This window comes from the organism of the source record quoted next, unplaced genomic scaffold, assembly GCF_019419815.1.
Source record: "Pyrus x bretschneideri cultivar Hongxiangsu unplaced genomic scaffold, Pyrus_bretschneideri_v1 Contig43, whole genome shotgun sequence".
Lineage (NCBI taxonomy): Eukaryota > Viridiplantae > Streptophyta > Magnoliopsida > Rosales > Rosaceae > Pyrus > Pyrus x bretschneideri.
This window is the reverse complement of record NW_025999757.1, coordinates 4313992-4337048: the sequence shown is the minus strand read 5'-3', so window position 1 is coordinate 4337048 and position 23057 is coordinate 4313992. Positions and strand designations below refer to the sequence as shown.

Genomic DNA, 23057 nt, shown 5'->3' with positions numbered 1-23057 from the left:
AATGCATTAAAAAGCAGCTAGTTGATGGAATTCAAAAAATGGCACGGTGGGAAACGAAAAAGTGCTCCTTCAAACCCACAAAAATGGCAGCCACCTCTAAATGAGTGGATAAAATGTAACCTTGATGGCTCTTGGGATGAACGGAGAGAGGTAGATGGTGTTGGAGTGGTTGTGCGTAATGATAAAGGCGAATTTGTGGCTGTCTTCATGAAACAGCATATTGGACTCGCTTCTTCGCTGAAGCTATGGTAGCAAGGGACGCTGCCTCTTTCATGCGTGAGCTGCAAATTGTTGATGGAGTGTTGGAGGGGGATGCACTTATGGTGATGGCTGCCTTACAAATGGAAGACCAGTAGGATACTTCACCTTTTGGAAATGTTTTACGGATACAAAGAAGAATGTTGGTAGTCTTTGCCCCACTGGAAAACCAGTTTTAGTAGTCACGAAACCAATTTGGCTACTCATCGGTTGGCAAGATTAAGTCTTGTGTTAATCATGTAACTTGGTATGAGGAGCAACTTGATGTAATTCTTGATATTATTATTGAGAATAGTACTCCTTAGTATTCTTTGTGGTGCAGGACTCTTTTTTACCGGGTTGAAATCCTTGGTAATGTTTGCGATCTAACACACTCACAAGACTTTCACTGATCAACTCTACAAAGCCCTGGTCAACGCCGGATTTCACACTTTCCGAGACAACAATGAACTGGAGAAAGGAGAGCATACCAAGCAAGAACTTTGGACCTTTGTCACATTGGAAAGAGAAATACTAGTACAACAATTTTGGTATTATTTTTACAATTCATCCAGGATTAAATAATGAAGAATCAAGAAGGTGTTTGGTCCCAAAATAATATTTTGTGCCAAGTCCATGAGTGTCCTCGGTTTAATAAGAAGTAACAAGAATATCCTTATTTTGGGCCTGGCCCAGTGGAGTTTGCTATCAGAAGATGGTTTTGCCAGGATAAGGGTGAAGTGGTCCAATCCTAGTACAATAAGGATTCTTCATAAGCTAAGGAGGCTTCAAATCAGAAAATATGCCAAGAGTCAAGGGTTGAATCTGAATGATTAAAGAGCTTGGTTTAGAATCCTATAGTAGTTAGAATTGGTCGAGATCAAATTAGATTGGGATGACGAATTCTAGTTCGAGTAAAATTCTAACTCCGTTATCAAGGAAATTGCTACTATAAATAGTGAAGGGAACGCATCATTCAATGCTCCTCCAAATCAACGCACAACTGCCCTGCGCAAAACAACCTTGAGATTTTATTTTCTTTTTTTTCCCGCCAACACACCTTCAGTTTGGATAAACAACATTGTGGAGGCAACTGGCAACATCTTCAGTTTGGATAAACAGCACTAGAGTCGTAGAATCAGTCAATCAATAAGCACCTTCAATTTGGATAAATAACACTGCTTCGAGACCGATTGGTTACCTAACCAAGTCTCAGCGAGCAAGGATTTCTGAGTCCTTGTTGGAAGATGTCATCTCATTAGCCTTCTTGGCCAGTGAGGTGCTACCAAGTTACTTAATATTCAGCACACTGAAAGCTGAATTCGATATTGAACTTCACAGAACTAGCAGCCTTGTCTTCAGGCTCTAGAACCTGAAGGCTGAGACATGTTCCTTCTTCGGCTGAAGTCACAAGATCAAGAAGTCAGTAGCGCGCCCAATGCCACATCAACATTCATTTTACTCCTTGGCTAACGAGTTGGCATGCCTTGCATTCAATCAAAGGACATAGTTAGCTTATTAGTTACTCGGCATGTGCACCACGTAGACTAAGTAGTTTTTAGGATCAACATTTTGGGACGCTTAGTGGGGCCCAGTGCTAAAGCTATGAAGTTCATGACCATTGAGACACGGTTAATAAAAAAGAAAACATCTATGGGTAAATCGACTACCGGTTTACCACCTACAGTTCAAATTGTATTACAAGATAATGTGTTGCAGGCATAGGATTCCCTTGTTGCCTTGTCACCTGAAGCTGCAAACAAAATGAAAATTAATCTCGGCAGTCAGAACCATGACACCATGGTATTCACCTTAACTACTTGAGTGGCAAAAGATGGTGTTATTGATGGCCTGATATAGGATTGCGACAATGAAGTCAATGAGATTTCTGGTGTACCATCTAAATCTTTCTTTCGACGATAATTGGAAAAACATCAATTTAAGCAAAATTTTGGTAGAGGTGTGAAAGGCATACTTGATGCATTGCATGAGAACAACTCGATGAATAATAAGTTGCTTGAAAATCTAGTTAACAAAGCTCACGAGAATGAACCCGTTGATCAACCCAGGCAACTCCTATTTTTAAAGAATGTTCCATTGGGAGGGGAAAGGTTGCCGCCAGTACAGGTTGAGGTGGACTTACTCGGCCCAGGACAATGAATCTTGAAAAAATATATGATGAGCCAAGCACTAGTTCGGCCAAATTCGGTTGAAAACAGAAACAACGTTCATTGACATGGTTGAAATTCAAAGAATGATCAATTCATCCTTGAAAAAAGAGTTGAAATTCCTAAAGTTTATCCATCTATATCTAGCCATTGCCGAAAGGTTTGAATATCCCCGATGATTCAAGATCCCAGATTTCAGTCTCTTCACTGGGGAATCATCCTTATCCTCATTAGAACACGTGGCTAGATTCACTGCCTAATGTGGAAATGACAACAGTGATTTCCATAAACTACAACTATTTAATTTCTCGTTGACAGGCATGGCGTTCGCATGTTACATCAACCTTCCACCAAATTATATACAAAACTGGGAAAAACTGGTTGAGAAATTCCATGAACAGTTCTATCGACCCAGAATGGAAGTGTTGGTTTCTTCTTTAGCTAGGATGGCTCAATCATTTGACGAGTCATCAATGGAATTTCTTACCAGGTTCAAATCGGCCAATAATTGGTGCTGAGTACCTTTCCTTGAGGTCGAATTTGTTAGGCTTGCCCAGAATGGCCTAGATTTAGAATACAAGAAGAAATTTTTGGGGGCAAAGTTTCAAGATATGTATAAGTTGGCTTAACATGACGAGTAATATGATTATTTGCTCAAAGAAGAAAAAATCTCAAAAACTCCAACACGTTGACGATTTATAAGAATACAACGGTAAGTTATGCATTAGATGTGGGTAACAAATCCCAATATGTCAGTATAGATGCGGCCGAGATAGTGATTGAAAAACCTTATATATGCAAGGCATTGGCTCACGTTGGTTCCAAAGATGTCAAAATGCGCTTAGCCTCTGTTGAAGCAGTCGTCAAAACCTCAAAGGTATACACTTTTGACATCGCCAAGTTTGATGCTATCTTTGACCAGCTACTACTTGCAAAGATCATTAAACTTTGGCCAAGGCATGACATTCCTAAGGCCGAAGATTTGAAAGGTAAAAAATACTGCAAAGTATCATAACTCAAACAAACACACGACAAATAACTGCATCATGTTATGTGATCCTATTCAAAGCTGGATCAATAATGGCAAACTGATGTTCCAGGAGAAGACACAAATGTTGGTTGATGCTGATCGTTTTCCTTCGACAATGGTGGACATGGTGGACAACCACATGCTGAAGGATAAGAAAAAGGGAAAAGCTGAGTACATCCCAACATACCACGTCCCAAAACAGAATCCCCAGCCATGTTTGAAAATCAATTTCTCATCCTAAAATGACCGTCTAGTTTCTTCTCTAATCCAGTCTATGTTGAGCCAGTATCTGACTCTTGATAAGTCTGAAAGCCCAATGATCCTATTCAGTAGATGCCAATCAGAAGTCATCATAGCCGAGCCAAAACCACAGAAACCTTCGGCCGAATCACCACAACCCACACCTATGGTTTCGACGAAACCTCAATCAGTGTTCAACTCGGGTCAACGCTAGCAAAAGGTTTTTGATAGACTTGGCCCTCAATAGCAAAATTACCAACAGTCTTCAGCTAGACGACAACTTGGTCAATCAATAAACTCTCAACCCAAACTGCATAATTTGGACATGAGTTATGTCTTTGCCATCATTACTCGAACGAGAGGTTCTCGTAGATGTCTGTACAGCAAAAATGTTGCCAGATGATTGGAGAAATCGATCATATAATATCTCAATAATTCTAGCGGCAAATACGACTGCAAAACAAGGGTAAATGAAAAAAATTATATGGTATACCATAACGAATTATATCGAAAAATGTGATGATGGTTTGTTGTTGTTGTGCCTTGGTCCGAAAAAAGCCATTCAAGCAATTGCTGAAGTTCATGAAGGAATTTGTAGTGTCCATCAATCTAGCCGAAAAATGTATTGGTTGCTTCAGCGACACAAATATTTTTGGCCAAGTATTTTGAAGGATTGCATAGAATATGCACGCAGTTGCGTACATTGTCAAATCCACAGACTTATCCAAAGAGTTCTGGCTGAATTGCTTCATTCAGTCACCAAACCATGGCTTTTCGAAGGATGGGCCGTGGATGTGATTGGCAATATCATGCCGTCATCTGGCATGTAGCATTTAAAATTAAACGAGGCATTATAGGGATATTAGACTTCACTTCGATTGGTAACAGGAACAACTCCATATGCTTTAACTTACGGGCACGATATAATTTTGCTGGTCGAGTTGATTATAAACTCGTTTCGTATTATCGAACAAAGTAGTTTATTCAGTGCTGAATATAGTCAAGCAATAAGGCAGGATTTAGAGGATTTAGAGGAGGCTCGACTTGATGCCTGTAATCTGTTGGTGGCATAGAAAAAGATCATCGAGCGAGCTTATAATTAACAAGTAAAGCAAAACACGTTCAACGAATATGATGGCCTAGAAAATGGTGTTACCAATAGGGATCAAGGATCCCAGATTTGGAAAATGGTCGTCGAATTAGGAAGGACAATTTGCCGTTCACAAGGTTCTTGGCAATGGGGCATACCGTCTCAAGGATCGAACTGGCTCAGTACATAAGTTCCCGATTAATGGAAAGTTCTTAAAGAAATATTATGCAGTTACCTAGGAGATACAGGAGTAAAGATGTTTTCATTAATATTCATACTGAAAATTACATATAAGGAAAGTCAACCAGTCCAGAGGTCGGTGTCGGGAATATGATTTATAGGGTCGAGGGAAGGAAGGCTTCGAGTGTAGCCTTCAACTCCAGCCATTTTCCATTGCCTATAGTGATCTCGGCCTGCCGAGTCATTTTATCAGCCTTCAGCACTTATATCTGCTTTGCACTGGCCATGAATTCTGCCAATCGAGATTTGTTTGCCTCGAAATCCTTCTCAAGCTCACAAGCAATGACAGATCTTTGGGATTGAAGCTCAGCAATCTGATGGTCGAGATCTACCATTTTCTCTTTGTTTGCTTTGATTGCCTCTAAATTTGGTAACATAGCTTCCTGAGCAGCCGTTGTAGCTTTCAGTTCATTGTTAACTTGTAAAATTTTCTTGAAAATATCAAAATATAGCTAAGTTCGCTCCAAGGCGGTCGTTAAGTGAACAATGCTTTCATTACTCACGAGACCGTCAACTGCAAGATTGTTCAAGCACTCTCTAATAGAGTTGATGTTTTTCGTTTAAAGAGCTTGCAAAGCTGAGAGGGATATATAGTCTCTTGTAATTTGGTCAGAACATTGGACTCGACCGGGGCTTCAGAAGGGCTAGCCATTCCTGATTTGCTGGGGAGATAGGCGTCAAGTTTGACTTCCCATGAAGGCTTCACAAAAAGAAAGGTTAGATGAGGAAAATCCAAAAGAAGAATGATGAAATATAAATGTTCTTAGACATGCCGAGAAGTGACTTCGGCCATATCTTCTGGGCTATTGGTCAAACCCAGAGAGCTTAATGGCAAGCCCAATGTTTAAGATATCACTTTAATTTATACGGCCGTTAAAGGTTATCTATGTTCGATGGCCACCGAGGCGGCCACGAAATATAGACAACCATTCAATGCACATAATTTTTGATAAAAATATAGACAACCATTCAATGCATAGAATTTTTGATAAAATGAACGATTGGGCACCTGACAATTAACGTTTTTACTTTGGCTCAGCGTTATAGGACAAAAGTCAATCGAAGTAAAAGAAAAAGATTTACAAAGGCTGAGGTGAAATCTTATGCAAGGATGTCGAGATCTTCGTCCTGAGGGTGAATTGGTGTTTCTGTTGTCGTTTCTGGTTCGGTAAGAATTGCCGGCTCCACTGTTTGACCTTCAAAGGCCTCATTAGGATTAGCGTCGTTGGTTACCTCGACCAATGGGTGGATATCACCCCGACCTATACTAGCATAGAGGATACAACAACCTTGCCTTTATTTAGAGGCAAGGGAACCAGACTTGGTTGCCCACTCGGCCGAGGGCGTCTTACTAGATAACTCGACTCGTTGTCACCATTCTAATAACAAAGTTAGAAAATTCAGTAAAGTTAGCTGAAATATATGTGATGGAAACTATGGCGTTTTCATACCTCTTCATCCAAAACGAACAGAGCGGTGATGATTTTTGGATTGGACAAGGGAGCTGTTGTAGTCTAGTCGGCCATTGCCTCGTCAGAAATGGCGCCAGGCTCTAGGCTAATAACGGCTACATCAAGTTGGGGATCGGCTGGAAGTTGAACTACAGGTCCATCGACCGCCTGGGTTTTGTATCGACTGATCAACTAAGTTGGCAAGTTGTGCCATTAGTTGTACAATGGTCGTTTGATCAGTAGTCAGGGCTGGTAAATGTGGTAGAGTCCCCATGGATACCTCAGCAACATAAGGATAAGTGGCTTCAGGAGTGGTTGCTTCTGTGTCTTGGCTTGAAGCGACAAAAATCTCACGGTCCCCTTTCTTAACCGTCTTCTTCACCGGTTTTGATGGTTGTGCAACGACGCTAGTTGCCTTGGTTGAGAGACAAGGTTGTTTGCCCCTCGTTGTTGGTACAATGGTAGTGTCCGCTAAACTTAGCATAGTCGAAGCCACCTTGCGAGGAATGGTTGAGGTGGTAGTGGCCTCCCCAGTAACAACATCTGTTGGGGTTGGAGTGGTTGAAGTTATCTTGGAAGAGACGACCGCGGTAACAACGACTTTCTTTGAGGGAGAGGTGAGTTTTTTACTGGCCACAACCATCACAACCACTTCACTGTAACACGGTTAATTCAAGGATGTTTGGTTAAATATATATACAGGCAAGACAGCAGGAATGAAAAGTACCTTGTGTCAAGATTTTATTTATGGTTTCTTTGACCAGCGCACCGAAGATTTTAGAGAAAGGGTTTTCTTTAGTCGATCGTCGAAGATTTTATTCAGGAGCATTTAGCCGAAGGAAAAATTTCTTACACCACTCCTGAGACTCTTTCTCCACTTCTTCATACTCTCTCTCTGAGGAACCTAAGATTCATTCTCGGCTCAGGAGCGAACAAGAAGTGAGCAAAGGCACTAGGTAGCCCTGGATAGCCGAGTTGTCAAGCCGTAAAGTGAGGATGGTAGACCTCTCAACTAGCCCGCTGGGCATCACAACCAAATGAGAGGTCGTGAGCCAGCACGAACAATCCCCAATTCTACTGTAGATAGACGTATTCTGTTTCCTCTTATGCAGATATGGGAAGTCTGATGGAGGAAGGATAGTCTCTTTGACGATAAATCAAGAATTCATCGTTGGTAAGGTTATAGGCCGAAGAAATATTTGAAAATTTCTTCGCCCGAATGAGTTGAGGTGAGGTGTAAGGCTAGTTGGAGGCCCATTGCTTCAGATGAGTCAAAATTAAAACTCTTTGACCTTAGAGTGGCAAAATAGACTTACAGCCGAAAGTTGGAAGACCTAGAGTAGGCCATTCTGGTGCGGGTCTATTTTCCCAACAGTGGCCTCAGCTAGGAAGTGTGTGAGGTTAGCAAGGATGGCGGAACTAAGAGCCAGATGGTGACCACTGGCTAGGCCTGGCAATTCCTGACACAACCCGATAACCCAACACGACACGACACGAAATTACCAGGTGTTCGGGTCGGCACGTTAACGAATCGGGTAACCCGATAAGCACCTGTTAAGATAACGAGTTGATTCGGGTATACATGTGGGTAACACGATACACGATAAGCTATTATATTATTTTTATAATTTTATAACCCTAAAAAAATACTGTAATAATTATATATGTTAATTTAATAATTTTATACCCCTAAAAACTATAATAAATATATATATATATATATTAAATTAACTATAATAATTATACCCCAAAAATATTAACTATCTATAATAATTATATATATATATATATTAAATTTTGAATTAAATTTTATAAAAACTATAATAATTATTAATTAATATGCATTCATTGATTTGATTCCATAATTGATAATTCCATTCTATTCCCTGCAGTGCTGCCCTTTTTGAAGAAAAATGGAGGGAAAATGAAAGTGATAAGAAAAGTTGAAAAGGAAACAAAAAGAGAGGGAATTAGGGAAAGATGGGTAGACACCGTAGGCTGTCAGAGGGAAAAGTGAAATTATAAGAAAAGTTGTAAAGGAAACAAAAAAAAGAGGGAAAAATGAAAATTAATAGAAGAGGTGAGATTTTTTTTTTTTTTAAGTTATTAACTTTTTATCACATATATGACATATCTCACTATTTTTATAATGACTCACGTGATGTACTACTCCGTACACCAATCAATTATACATACAAAATAAATAGATTTAAATCTACTTAATAAATATATATATACACACACACACACACCATTGAACTTGATGGGATACTAATTCTCCAAAACTAATTTCAACAATCCCAACAGTCAAACTTGTTTGTATATGCTTCGAGATCACATCAGCAAAAAATCCCAAAAAATAAACATTCAGATATCAAGTAACGGGACAAAGCTTTTCGATGGTTATAAATGAAAAATCACGATTTAACGGTTATTTTAACTTCGATTTTGATGATTTTTTACATCTATACTCATTGACCCTATATGAATACAATGAATGAATTTGATCTTCAATTTAAAATATTTACACAAGTGGATACCACAAAATCTTATGTTATACTTGATGAAAGTATAAATAAACTCTAAGTGTTAGTCAATCTATTGTTTTTATGGGATACGAATTCCCCGAAACTAATTTCAACGATCCCAACCATCAAATTTGTTTGTATATGCTTTGAGATCACATCAACAAAAAATCACAAAAAACAAACATTCAGAGATCAAGTAACGGGACAAAGCTTTTCGACAGTTATAAACAAAAAATCACGATTTAACGGTTATTTTAACTCCGATTTTGATGATTTTTTACAATTACACTTCTTGACCCTATATGAATACAATGAATGAATTCGATCTTCAATTTAAAATATTTACACAAGTGGATACCACAAAATCTTATATTATACTTAATGAAAGTATAAATAAACTCTAAGTGCTAGTCAATCTATCGTTTTGATGGAATACAAATTCTCCGAAACTAATTTCAACGATCTTAACCGTTAAACTTGTTTGTATATGCTTTGAGATCACATCAGCAAAAAATCGCAAAAGGCAAACATTCAGAGATCAAGTAATGGGACAAAACTTTTCCATGATTATAAATGAAAAATCACGATTTAATGGTTATTTTAACTCCAATTTTGATGATTTTTTAAGCTACACTCCTTGACCCTATATGAAAATAATGAATGAACTCGATCTTCAATTTAAAATATTTACACTAGTGGATACCACAAAATCTTATGTTATACTTAATGAAAGTATAAATAAAATCTAAGTGTTAGTGAATCTATTGTTTTGATAGGATACGCATTCTATGAAACTAGTTTCAACGATCCAACATATTTGTATATGCTTCGAGATCGCATACGTCGAAAATTTCAAAAAACAAACATTCAGAGATCAAGTAACGGGCCAAAACTTTTCGACAGTTATTAACGAAAAATCACGATTTAACGGTTATTTTAACTCCGATTTTGATGATTTTTTACAAATACACTCCTTGACCCTATATGAATACAATGAATGAATTCGATCTTCAATTTAAAATATTTTCACAAGTGGATACCACAAAATCTTATGTTATGTTTAATGAAAGTATAAATAAACTCTAAGTGTTAGTGAATCTATTGTTTTAATAGGATACGCATTCTACGAAACTAGTTTCAACGATCCAACCGTCAAACATGTTTGTATATATTTCGAGATCACATAAACCAAAAATTGCAAAAAACAAACATTCAAATATCAAGTAACGGGACACAAGTTTTCGATGGTTAACATTGAAAAATCACGATTTAATGGATATTTTAACTCCGATTTTGATGATTTTTTACAGCCACACTCCTTGACCCTATGTGAATACAATGAATGAATTCAATCTTCAATTTAAAATATTTACACTAGTGGATACTATAAAATCTTATGTTATACTTAATGAAAGTATAAATAAACTCTTAAGTGTTGGTGACTCTATCATTTTGATGGGATACACATTCTACAAAATTAATTTCAATGATCCAACCGTCAAAGTTGTTTGTATATGCTTCAAGATCGTATAAGCTAAAAATCGCAAAAAAGAAACATTCAGAGATCAAGTAAAGGGACAAAACCTTTCGACGGTTATCAATGAAAAATCACGATTTAACGGTTATTTTAACTCCGATTTTGATGATTTTTTTACAGCTACACTCCTTGACCCTATACAAATACAATGACTAAACTCGATCTTCAATTTAAAATATTTACACAAGTGGATACCATAAAATCTTATGTTATGCTTAATGGAAGTATGAATAAATTCTTAAGTGTTAGTGAATCTACTGTTTTGATGGGATACGCATTCTATGAAACTAGTTTCAATGATCCAACAGTCAAACATGTTTGTATATACTTTGAGATCGTATACGCCAAAAATTTCAAAAAACAAACATTCAGAGATCAAGTAATGGGACAAAACTTTTCGACGGTTATCAACGAAAAATCATGATTTAACGGTTATTTTAACTCTGATTTTGATGATTTTTCACAGCTACAGTCCTTGACCCTATATGAATACAATGAATGAATTCGATCTTCAATTTAAAATATTTACCCTAGTAGATACCACAAAATCTTATGTTATACTTAATGAGAGTATAAATAAACTCCAAGTGTTAGTGAATCTATCGTTTTGATGGGATACGCATTATACGAAAATAATTTCAATGATCCAACCGTCAAACTTGTTTGTATATGCTTCAAGATCGCATACGCCAAAAATCGCAAAAACCAAACATTCAAAGATGAATTCGATCTTCAATTTAAAATATTTACACTATTGATACCACAAAATCTTATGTCATGATGATCGATGAAAATTGAGGATTTTGTAAAAGGAATAACATGCAAGCTCTGAGTTCCATTGGCAAAGTTTAAACTTTTGAGAAAGGCTTCACAACCTTGAAAACAAAAACTTTTTCATTTTGCATATCCTTGCACATTTAATATTTTGTAATAGATTAGTAGTGTATGGATGTTTGTTTATTAGGCTCTTATTTTCAAGTGTAGATGTAGTACTTAAATGACAAATGTGTTTTAATGTTTTGAAGTAATATTTATGTGGCAATGTGTGGTATGTGCAAATTTAAAAAAAAAAAAAAAACATTTTTCTTAACGGGTCATAGCGGGTCATAACAGGTGTGACACGACACGACCCGTTAAGATAATAGGTGTTACACGAATACGACAAACACGACCCGTTTGTCAGGCCTACCACTGGCCAAGGCTTTGGCCACTGGCATATTCTCGACAAGGCAATTGTTCAACTTGGCACAAAAGATGAACTTATTGTACCAGTAGAACAAGAAAGCCTCGTGTTCTCTTTTCTTGGGGCTTTCTTTTTCTTGGCCGGTGAAATGGTTGATAAGCGTGCTCTAATTTAAGAAATTCTTGTGTAGCTTGTTCACTTTGTCTTTTGATACTTCCTTAGTTGTCTTTTTTCAAGACCTTGACGACACATTATTCGAAGACCATTTTCAGATCCAAGTTGACTTGATACCGAGAGAGAGCAATATCAACTGGAAGACCAAATTGAGGTGTGCCAAGGATGGTCGTCGCGTTTAGGACGGTAAGTCCGATAGGGCCGAGGGGGAGTACCATAGTATTGGTGGCTAAGCACCAGAAACTCAGAGTAGCCATCAGTTCTCAGTCCATGCTAATCTCGTTGGTCGAAAGCTTAGTGGCATCAAAGATGCCAAGTGTGGCGCAGCCAAAGTAAGGCTTCATTCGGTCAACCCAAGCAGCCCATGTTATAAGGGTCGAAGGCCAAACTCCTTGAGGTTTGGTTGATTCCTATTTTAACCAATCGTGACCCTAGAATAGAGCACTTAAGCAGTAGGTCTTCTTAATCTCAGTGATGACTTCTGGAACCTCATATTTGAACAAAAAACCCAAGATCTGGTGAGTTGCAACTATGTCCCCTTTAAATCGTAGAGGCTTGATAACATTATGATCAATAAAATCGTGACACTTGTCACACTCTTCAATGAGCTTGTTAACGAAGGTGTTGGCAGCCATCTTTGTAAGGTGAGAGGTTCGGGTTTCTGGGTTTCAGAGCTTGGAGTTCCGGGTTTCGAATAGTCAGAGCAAAATGGCAAAAGTTCTGAGAGTTTTGAAAGTGTAAAATTGGAATAAGGCCGGAGTTTATATTATAGGCAGTTGGAAGAGAAGATCGACGGTCCTACATCTGAGGGTTGAAGGACAAATCCGACCAAAATCTTTAATAATCATTGCAAAATTCAAAAACCCAGGCAAAAAGGCCGAAAATCACACAAATTGACGTGTTTCGACGTCTACGCGCCTGGGTATGAGGCGTGTGTGTTGCCAAAGTTAGACAGACGTAACGAGAAACGGCCTTGTGTCAGGGACTTATGACAATTAAGGAATGACATACAAAGTGGGGGTTTGTGTCTTATAAATGCATTTGAGTGGGTGGATGGAGAATATTCGTTTTGCAATGACCGTTTATTTAGCTATATAGTGTAGGCCAAGGATTTATTTTTGGTTTATAAACATTCGCTTCTTCAAGGCCAAAGTTCGGCACGATGTTGTAGGTCGAATACCTCAGAAGTAATGGAGCAATGTTTGGTCCCAAAATAATATTTTGGGCCAAGCCTATAAGTGTCATTGGTTTAATAAGAAGTACCAAGATTATCCTTATTTTAGGCCTGGCCCAGTGAAGTTTGGCTGAATCCTATCAGAAGATGGTTTCGCCTGGATAAGGGTGAAGTGATCGAATCCAAGTACAATAAGGATCCTTCAGAAGCTAAGGAAGCTTAAAATCAGCAAAGATGCCGAGAGTCAAGGGTTGAATCTCAATGATTAAAGAGCTTGGTTCAGAATCCTATATGAGTTAGAATTGGTCGAGGAATTCTACTCCGAGTGAAATTCTAACTTAGTCATCAAGGAAATTCGTACTATAAATAGAGAAGGGAATACATCATTCAAATCCCTTCCAAATCAACACATAATTGCCCTGCACTCAACAACTTTGAGATTTTTATTTTCTTTTTTCCTGCCAACACACCTTTAGTTTGGATAAACAACACTGTAAAAGTAGCCAGCAACATCTTCAATTTGGATAAACAGCACTGGAGCCGTAGAATCAGCCGATCGAGGAACACCTTTAGTTTGGATAAACATCACTGCTTCGAGACCGATTGGTTACCTATCCAAGTCTCAGCCAGTAAGGATTTCTGAGTCCTTGTGGGAAGAGGTCATCTCATTAGCCTTCTCGGCCAGTGACGTGTTATCAGGTTACCTAATATTCGACACACTGAAAGCCGAATTCGATATTGAACTTCGCAAAACTAGCAGCCTTGTCTTCAGGCTTTAGAACCCGAAGGCTGAGACGTGTTCCTTCCTCAGTTGTAGTCGCAAGATCAAGAAGTCAGTAGCGTGCCCAAGGCCACATCAACATTCATTTTACTCTTGGGCCAAGCTTGGCCGACGAGTTGGCACGCCCCGCATTTAATCGAATGACGTAGTTAGCTTATTAATTACTCGGCCTGCACGACACGTATGATAAGTAGTTTTTAGGGTCAGCAGAAGGATACTGTACAAAGATAATCAATAGCAATTTTGATATTATTTTGTGTCTCTTTACTAATTTTCCCTTGACTCTATAAATTTAACACTGCGAACTACTATATATAACTAATTAAAAAAACTAAAGATGTGAACATTGCAGGGGTGGAAACCGTGTTGCGGACGATGTAGGTTCCTACTTTCAAAATCGTGGAGGCTCTATGGAATGGCATTGTATAGGGCCTGATTTTATTTTCAATATTCTTGCAGTGGATGTAAACCTTTCAATTAGAATTTAATAAAATTTATCATTTCACAAAAAAAATTAAAAATAAAAAACTAAATAATTAAAGAAAAACGAAAATGGACAGTTAAATAAACATGACGCCCTGAACTCTTGAAAGCCGCTCAACCGACCAAAATATGGAGGTGAAGAGGGCAAATATTGAAGACTCGGAAAGTATTTTCCATGGATGGTCCCAGTTATTTAGGCTTTTTAATTGGTTAACAGTATTAACTTTAGAGCCAAGTGGAGGGACACATGTAGAAAGCCTGGTAAACAGACACAAAGGGAACACGGAATTGGTGACTAGGGGTGAAAATTTTTACCAAATTACCATACCAACCATAGCATATCAAATTATTACCAAAAATTTGTACCAATTGGTAATGGTACGGTATTTGTACCGTACCATACTATTTCGGTAGGGTACTGGTATCCAAAACCAGTACCGGTGGTATATCGTATCTACCAATATTATTAATATTATATTATGTATTTATTCATATAATTATTTGAGGGCAAAATTAATAATATTAATAATAATTATTGTAGAAGTGTAAAAAATGTAAAAAAAAAAAAATATATACAATCACTCATAGTGACAAGCTTTACAACTTTCATGAAGAGGTCAGCTTCAAAATCCAACACTATAATCCATAAACCTTAAATTTATATTTAACCGTCGATTGTCATTTACGCTTTATTCTTCTGACTGAATTTCATTTTTTTAATCTTCTTTTTTTGAAAACATGATCATTTGGCGGATATAAGAAGATGAACGGTTCAGATCTTTGATATCACGTTTCGATATTTACGATTAACTGAAATATAAGTCGATGTCATATGGTTTGTAGAAACTTTATAAACATCAAGCAATATCTTCACTAACCGTAAAACTCTGAATATAATATCAACAATCCAAACCGTTCGTTTTCATGCATCCTCTAATAGATCATGTTTTCAAAAAAGAAAATCCGAAGAAAACAAAATTTGATGAGAAAAAATGAAGCGTAAATGTAAACAACAATCAACGGTTAAATTTTGATCTATGATTTATATGATTATAATGGCGAATTTCAAAGTTAAGCTTTTCATAAAAGTTGTAAAGCTTGTCATTACGAGCATTTATATATTTTCTATATTTTTTACATTTCTACATTAATTAAAAAATATTAGATTTTGGGCAAACTAAGTGGTGTAAAACAAAGTGGCAATTACCATTGGCATACCATACCAACCAAACTATCGGTATACCGAAAATTTGGTACGGTAATGGTAATAGATTTTGCCGTACTAAATATTTGGTATGGTAATTGGTACAGAAGTTTTGGTATGGTAATGTACCAAAACCACCCTTATTGGTGACAACAGACTGAGTCTTAGCCCATTTATACCAATGTTGTCACATCCCGGCCCGGGGCGCACCACTTCCCGGGCCCGCTCCACCACCGTAGCACGATATTGTCCGCTTTGGGCTTACCATTCCCTCACGGTTTTGTTTTTGGGAACTCACGAGCAACTTCCTAGTGGGTCACCCATCATGGGATTGCTCTAGCGCATTACTCGCTTAACTTCGGAGTTCCTACGGAACCCGAAGCCAGTGAGTTCCCAAAAGGCCTCGTGCTAGGTAGGGATGGGAATATACATTTAAGGATCAGTCCCCTGGGCGATGTGGGATGTCATAATCCACCCCTCTTAGGGGCCCGATGTCCTCGTCGGCACACACGCGACCAGGGTTAGGCTCTGATACCAAATTGTCACATCCCGGCCCGGGGCGCACCACTTCCCGGGCCCGCTCCACCACCGTAGCACGATATTGTCCGCTTTGGGCTTACCATTCCCTCACGGTTTTGTTTTTGGGAACTCACGAGCAACTTCCCAGTGGGTCACCCATCATGGGATTGCTCTAGCGCACTACTCGCTTAACTTCGGAGTTCCTACGGAACCCGAAGCCAGTGAGTTCCCAAAAGGCCTCGTGCTAGGTAGGGATGAGAATATACATTTAAGGATCAGTCCCCTGGGCGATGTGGGATGTCATAATTGTGGTATGATAATGTGATAAAAATAGAATTTTTGAAAAATAAACAAAATGTTGGAAAAACACTAATTATATAACTAAATAGGGTTAATTACATTAACACCCCTTGAGGTTTATTGTGTTTTCACAATATCCCCTCACGTTTGAAACATAACATTAACACCCGTTGAGGTTCTAATTGACTTTCACAAAACCCCTTCAGGGCTGCATCACCTTAAAATTATTTCTTAAAGATAAATTTGCCCCATTATTAATTACTTTAAAAAATAAAAAAGGCTTTTATAAAAATACATATAATAATAACCAATATAAAGAAAATAGATTTTTTTTTGTTGGACTTCAAAAACATACATTAACCATAAAAAAATAAAAAATAAAAAATAAAAAGTAAAAAAACTGAAAATAGAAAGCCACCTATGCATCTTCGGATCTTTCTCTCAATTTTTTTTTTCTTTCTGTTGTTGTCCTCAAATTGCCACCTCCATCACTTCGCCAACCTCCTTCACTCCTTTTTCACCCAAATTGAAACAAATTTCGATGAGGAAACAATATGGAGGAAAGCCTTGATTTCAAACATGGAGAAGAGTACCTGAATTGGCTTCTTGGAAGAAATTCCCTGACCACATTCATATTCTGAAACTCCCAAAAGATTTAACAGGAGAAAGATTTGTTCTGCTACGGTTTTTCCAATTAAGAAAAGAGGATTGGGATATGAATTAACAGAGGAAGAAGGTAACAAGATTTCTTCAATTTTCTTTTATTTCCTTTTATTGTTTAATGTAAGATTTTAATTTGAATTTTTATTCTATTTATTTATAAAGGATTTTTCATAGGGAAGTGTTATTGGCACTCCAAAAATCTCATTATACACTCCTCACAAGTGTATTTTTCTTTCCTTGTATAGAAAGTTTAGAGTGTAGAATGAGATTTTTGAAGTGCTAATAACAATTCCCTTTTTCATAAAGTAATTAATAATTAGGGCAAAATTGTCTTTAAGAAATTATTTTAAGGTGATGTTAGTCCTAAAGGGGTTATGTGAATGTGAATTAGAACCTCAAGGGGTGTTAGTGTTATGTTTGAAATGTGAGGGGGTTTTGTGAAACCATGATAAACCTCAGGGGATGTTAGTGTAATTAACCCCAACTAAATATAATCAAGCAAAAATTAGTAATATTTAGGAAAATAAAACAAATACTGAATTGATCAAATAATTAGAGGCTAGCTTGCAAATTTCTCTGCAATGTTTTTGATAAAAGCGTGACCCACTTGTATTGGTGAGAACTCATATTAAAGAGTTGATACATATATGACATAAAAACTAAAAAGTGTGATATTGTAACATTTTAGCTCGCAACTCAAACAACTTTGATTATATCTTGACCCAAAAAAAAAAAACCCCTTTTATTATAACACCCACACAAAATTTGGTCTATTTTTCGAGTAACAAGTGCACACAGTATATATACACACATGTACACGCGTTATTACTTCTGTATATGTATAGCGTAAGAAGTCCCCCTCTCATCACTTGCCAGTCACCACTTGTGGCCATTATTTTCCGAAGCAAAAGACATCGTATCCATTTGGCATTTGCTTTACCAAAACAAACATTCACAGCTTGCTTGTTCATCCATCCATGGCTCTTGTGAGAGCAGCTCAAGGAACTTCCGCTGATTCCAACACTTGTGGGGGTTATCGTTACGACGTGTTCTTGAGCTTCAGAGGCGAAGACACTCGCAAGACTTTTACCGACCACCTCTACACAGCCTTGAACAATGCAGGATTTCTCACGTTCCGAGACGACGATGAACTTGAGAGAGGAGAAGATATAAAGCCAGGACTGCAGAAAGCGATCCAGCTGTCACGAGCTTCTGTTGTCGTGTTTTCGAAAGATTACGCGTCATCCAGATGGTGCCTTGATGAGCTTGTGCTGATCCTTGAACGCAAGAGAACCACCTCGGACCATGTAGTTTTACCAGTCTTCTACGATGTCGATCCGTCCCACGTGAGGAAGCAGACGGGAAGTATTGGAAAAGCATTTGCTAGACACCAGAAAAATCAGTCGCTGAAAAAGGTGAAGGGATGGAGGGAGGCACTTGCAAAGGTTGCAGATCTAGCAGGCATGGTCTTACAAAATCAAGCTGATGGGTAACTTTCATTTCTCCATTTCTCCTCTTTCTTTAGTCAATTTGATACATGATCTGTAGGGACATTGATTTTTATATATATATATATTATTCAATCTCCGTAGCGAATAACAATCCTAACAACTTAAAGAAATCACACTTGACTCGACTTAAGGATTAGTCATTTTCCAAGTTAGTCTACCGGTTTGCAGTTGCATAAATGTTTTTAAAATTCAGGTGTGATAAAAAGTTGGGATGTAATTTTGTGCTGTATTTGTCTATAGTTCGTATAATTTCTGTACTGTATTATTTTTTTTCCTTTTTAAATAAAGCCATCAACATATGTTTTAATTATCTAAATTCTCCAATTCATAATTTATTCATCCAATACTTCCGGGAGACATGACATGATTGATATAAAATACACCACATGTTTGATATATTTTTCATTTTGTTTGTAAATTCTTAGGTACGAGTCAAAGTTTATCGAAAAAATTGTTAAAGTGATAGGAGACAAGTTAAGTCGCACACCATTGAGCATTGAACCAAAATTGATTGGAATCAAATCTCAAGTCGAACGCATCAATTTGTGGTTACAAGATGGATCAAATGATGTTGGTATATTTATTGTCTATGGCATGTCTGGAATAGGGAAGACAACAATTGCAAAACATGTGTACAATTCAAACTTTAGGAGCTTTGAAGGAAGTAGTTTCATTGAAAATATTAAAGAAATAGCAACTCGACCGAACGGCTTAGTTCAAATACAAATGCAACTTCTTTCTAATATTTTGAATGGTAGAGAAGTGAAAATACACAGTGTTAGTGAGGGAATAATTAAGATTGAAGGCGCCATAAGCTCAAGAAAAGTTCTGCTTGTTCTTGATGATGTGGACCATATGGACCAATTAGATGCAGTACTAAAGATGAAAGATCGGTTTTATCCTGGAAGTAAGATACTTATAACAACTAGGCGTGAAAGGTTGCTAAAGGCACATCAAGTTACAAAGGTGCACAGAGTTGAAACTTTGGATTACAATGAATCATTAGAGCTTTTCAGCTGGCATGCATTTGGCCAGGACCATCCTACAGAAGAATACATGGAGCATTCAAAAATGGTAGTGCAACATAGTGGCGGACTTCCATTAGCTCTTCGAGTTTTGGGTTCTACTTTATCAGGGGAAAGTATAGATGTATGGGAAAGTGCCCTGGAGAAGTTAAAAGTTATTCCTAATGGTGAAATCTTGAATAAACTACGAATAAGCTATGACAGCTTACAAGATGACCATGACCAGAAATTATTCCTTCACATTGCTTGCTTCCTAATAGGAAGGGACAAAAACTACATTGTTAGAATACTCAATGGATGTGATTTCTTTACAACCATTGGCATTCATAATCTCATTGATAGATGCTTGGTGACAATTGATAAATATGACAAGGTGAATATGCATGACATGATTCGTGACATGGGGAGAGAAATTGTTCGCCTAGAATCAGAAGAGCCTGAGAAACGTAGTAGATTATGGCGCCATAAGGATTCTTTCGAAGTATTGAGGGACAAGAATGTAAGAAACATTCCTTTTATGTCAATACACACACACACACACACACGCACACACACACACACACACACACACACACACACACACACACACACATATATATATATATATATATATATATTTCTTCTTGTGAAGATTATCCATTTTAATGTTTCCTTTTTTTTTTCTTCAGGGTACACAAACAATTCAAGGTCTTGTCTTGGATATGCGTATGCACCTTGCAAATAGTCCGATAAACACAAATGAAACAATCTTAGAAACCAATGCATTTGAAAGGATGCAAAAATTAAAACTACTCCATCTTAGTCATGTACAACTCGATGGATGTTATGCAAAATTTCCTTTAGGATTAAGATGGTTGTGTTGGCTTGGATTTCCTTTACATTCTATACCTATTGATTTTCCTTTGGAGAACGTAATTGTTCTTGAAATGCAATACAGTAACTTGGGACAAGTATGCAAAGGAACAAAAGTATGTCACTCTACACATTTCAATTCATTTTCCTTCTTTTGTTAGTTTTTTATTTGTTGACTAATTGCATATGTTAGAATTAACTCCTACAAATTTTTCTTCTTTCTTTATCTATTTTCCAGGTTCTTCCGCTGTTGAAGATCCTTGACTTCAGCCATTCTCATGACCTCACTGAAATCATGGACTTTTCACTTTGCCCTAGTCTAGAAGAATTGATTCTTGTAGATTGCACAAGCTTGAAGAGTGTTCATGAATCCATTGGAAACCTGGAAAGACTCGTGTACTTGAATATGAAAGACTGCAAGAATCTTAGGATGCTTCCAAAGAACATGTGCATGCTAAAATCACTTGAAACACTCATTTTATCTGGTTGCTCAAGTTTGGATGAGTTCCCAGTGGAGATGATGAAGCAGATAGAGTCTCTGAAAGTTCTTAAAACAGATGGAATTCCATTAAATGAATTATGGCCAGAAAGAAGTTCAAGTATCTTGAGTTCTTTTCCATGCTCTTTAGTAGAGTTAAATCTCAGTAGGTGCAATCTTTCTGATGATGCCTTTCCTTGGGATTTAAGTAATCTATCGTCAATCCGAAGACTATATTTAGATGAGAATCCAATTTGTAGTCTGCCAATTTTCATCAAAGGTTTGAGGAGGCTCGATCATCTCTCTTTCTATGATTGTGAGAGGCTCAAATCACTTGTGGGTTTACCAAAAGGACACCAATGCTTGTACGTCTCCCAATGCAAATCTTTAGAAAAAGTATCATATCTACAGGATCACTTCTTTAATTGGTCTCCTGAATTCCACTCCATTGGGGGTTCCATCGACAACCTAGTTGAGTGGCAGTATTGGTACAAGTTAGAACCCATCGGAAGAGTTGATGTAGAAGTGATTAAACTTTTGGGCTTGTGCAACTTGGAATCCCTGCCAAACATTCGGATGCACAAATTCGGTAGAATGGTTTGGTGTGATGATTGGTCTCCTGTCCAGGTGCTCTCTCTCTCTCTCTCTCTCTCCCCCTCACACATATTCTCACATATATATAGGGTATAATTGGAATGAGTTTGACTAGTTAATGCGATTTCCTTGGCATGTATATAGGGACTGCATCAATATGGTATATTCAGCACATTTTTGCCGGGGAATGAATTTTTTCCGAGGAATGAAGTACCAAGCCGGTTGATCCACAAAAGTGGAGGGTCTTCCTCAATATCATTTACTGTGCCGTTACTTCCTAATCACAGAGGTCGAGGCTTGAATGTCTTTGCTGTCTATGAAAATGTTATTGATTTTTCTGATACTGAACTTGTCTACGATTGTATGGATATTCGGATGACTATTAAAGTGAGTAATAAGAGCAAGGGTCTGAAGTGGATCTATGTCCCATTAGTCTACGGTATTCCAGGAGAGGGAGAAGATATGACATGGTTGAGCCATTGGAAAATGGAGAACGAAACAATAGCATTAGAATGTGGAGATGAAGTGTCTGTTTCAGTACTCATGAGACATCCTTGGTTTCAGCTCAAGGAGTTTGGTGTCGAGCTTGTGCAAGAGCACCAAAATAATACGATGATAAGTACCCAACACAACACCAAATCAGATCCTAATTATCCATTTGTCATCAGTGGAGATTTATCGATGTGGGAGCATATACCAGGAATATACTTCCTTGGCGGTTTCTCTAAAGAATATATTAAAAGCATGCCAAGATCTAATTGGATTAATCATCTCATTATGGACTCTGATGAAGAAGATACAGGTATGTTGTTTTGTTGTATTGCAATGAATTATACTCCATCCAAACACTTCGATGTCCATCCGAATTCATTTCAGACATGTTTTTCAGACAAAGAAGAAGGGCAAGAGGATGAACCTTATTACACAATTGCAATGACGAGGGCTGCCAGCAATAACTACGGCCTCGGAGGCTGGAAGGTGCTCCTCATAGTTGTTGGCTTCTTTTTCACGCTTGCTCTAGTACTTTGGTCCTCCATCTCCCAGAAAAAGAAGTGACAGTAGTCCACAAGCCCTCCAAGACTTTGTAATTTTACTTGATACGGACATATATTTGCATTCTCCTTATTTTCAAGATGTTTTCTGCCTTCAAAACTTTGGGTTCATAGCTAAGCGCTCTTAACCGCTAGAGATATAAAAACTCCTTGCAATTAGATATTGAAGTTCAAATGTGTTCAACATCATCAAATATTGCATAAATATAGCATAAAATACACCCAGCATTAGCGATACTTAAGAATTTTTCTTCCTTGCTACTGATTGCTTTCATCCTCATACCAGAAGATAAACACATGGTTGTGTACTAATAGTACATAAGTAAAGAAAAAAAAAATGCTTCTATACATGGTAAGGGAAGGACTTTGACATAGATATCTTTAGTAATAACTGGCAAGAATCATTTCCTTGAATTGGGGGGCGGCACTAGGGAAAACAAAAACGTCCTATATGTCAGAGTTTGTAGTAGTGTATATCTATTTCTAGAAATAAAGAGATCATTTATTTTGGGTTCAATGGGTGCAAGGAACAAGAAGAGAAGT

The 23057-nt window shown here is 37.6% G+C and overlaps 1 protein-coding gene across 2 annotated transcripts; it reads left to right on the top strand.

Annotated features, from left to right (window-relative positions):
- Positions 1 to 17849: 17849 nt before the first annotated feature.
- Positions 17850 to 22694, top strand: LOC103935811 (disease resistance protein RUN1). 2 transcript variants are annotated; one of them, XM_048566870.1, is made up of 6 exons: positions 17850 to 18491; positions 18939 to 20037; positions 20207 to 20506; positions 20629 to 21495; positions 21607 to 22264; positions 22352 to 22694. In XM_048566870.1, the coding sequence occupies exons 1-6, from the start codon at positions 17980 to 17982 to the stop codon at positions 22516 to 22518; spliced, it is 3603 nt and encodes a 1200-aa protein (XP_048422827.1). In that variant the 5' UTR covers positions 17850 to 17979; the 3' UTR covers positions 22519 to 22694. The 2 variants fall into 2 exon arrangements, with proteins under 2 accessions (XP_048422827.1, XP_048422828.1); XM_048566871.1 differs by lacking the exon at positions 20207 to 20506 and having other exon boundaries at positions 17851 to 18491.
- The last annotated feature ends 363 nt before the right edge of the window (positions 22695 to 23057 follow it).

What these genes read in the sequence shown, in the direction of transcription:
- LOC103935811 (XM_048566870.1), top strand. Translation starts at nt 17,980, where the DNA reads ATGGCTCTTGTGAGAGCAGCTCAAGGAACTTCCGCTGATTCCAACACT. An exon ending in AAGTATTGAGGGACAAGAAT is followed by an intron (nt 20,038 to 20,206) that starts GTAAGAAACATT and finishes TTTTTTCTTCAG; the next exon opens with GGTACACAAACAATTCAAGG. An exon ending in ATGATTGGTCTCCTGTCCAG is followed by an intron (nt 21,496 to 21,606) that starts GTGCTCTCTCTC and finishes GCATGTATATAG; the next exon opens with GGACTGCATCAATATGGTAT.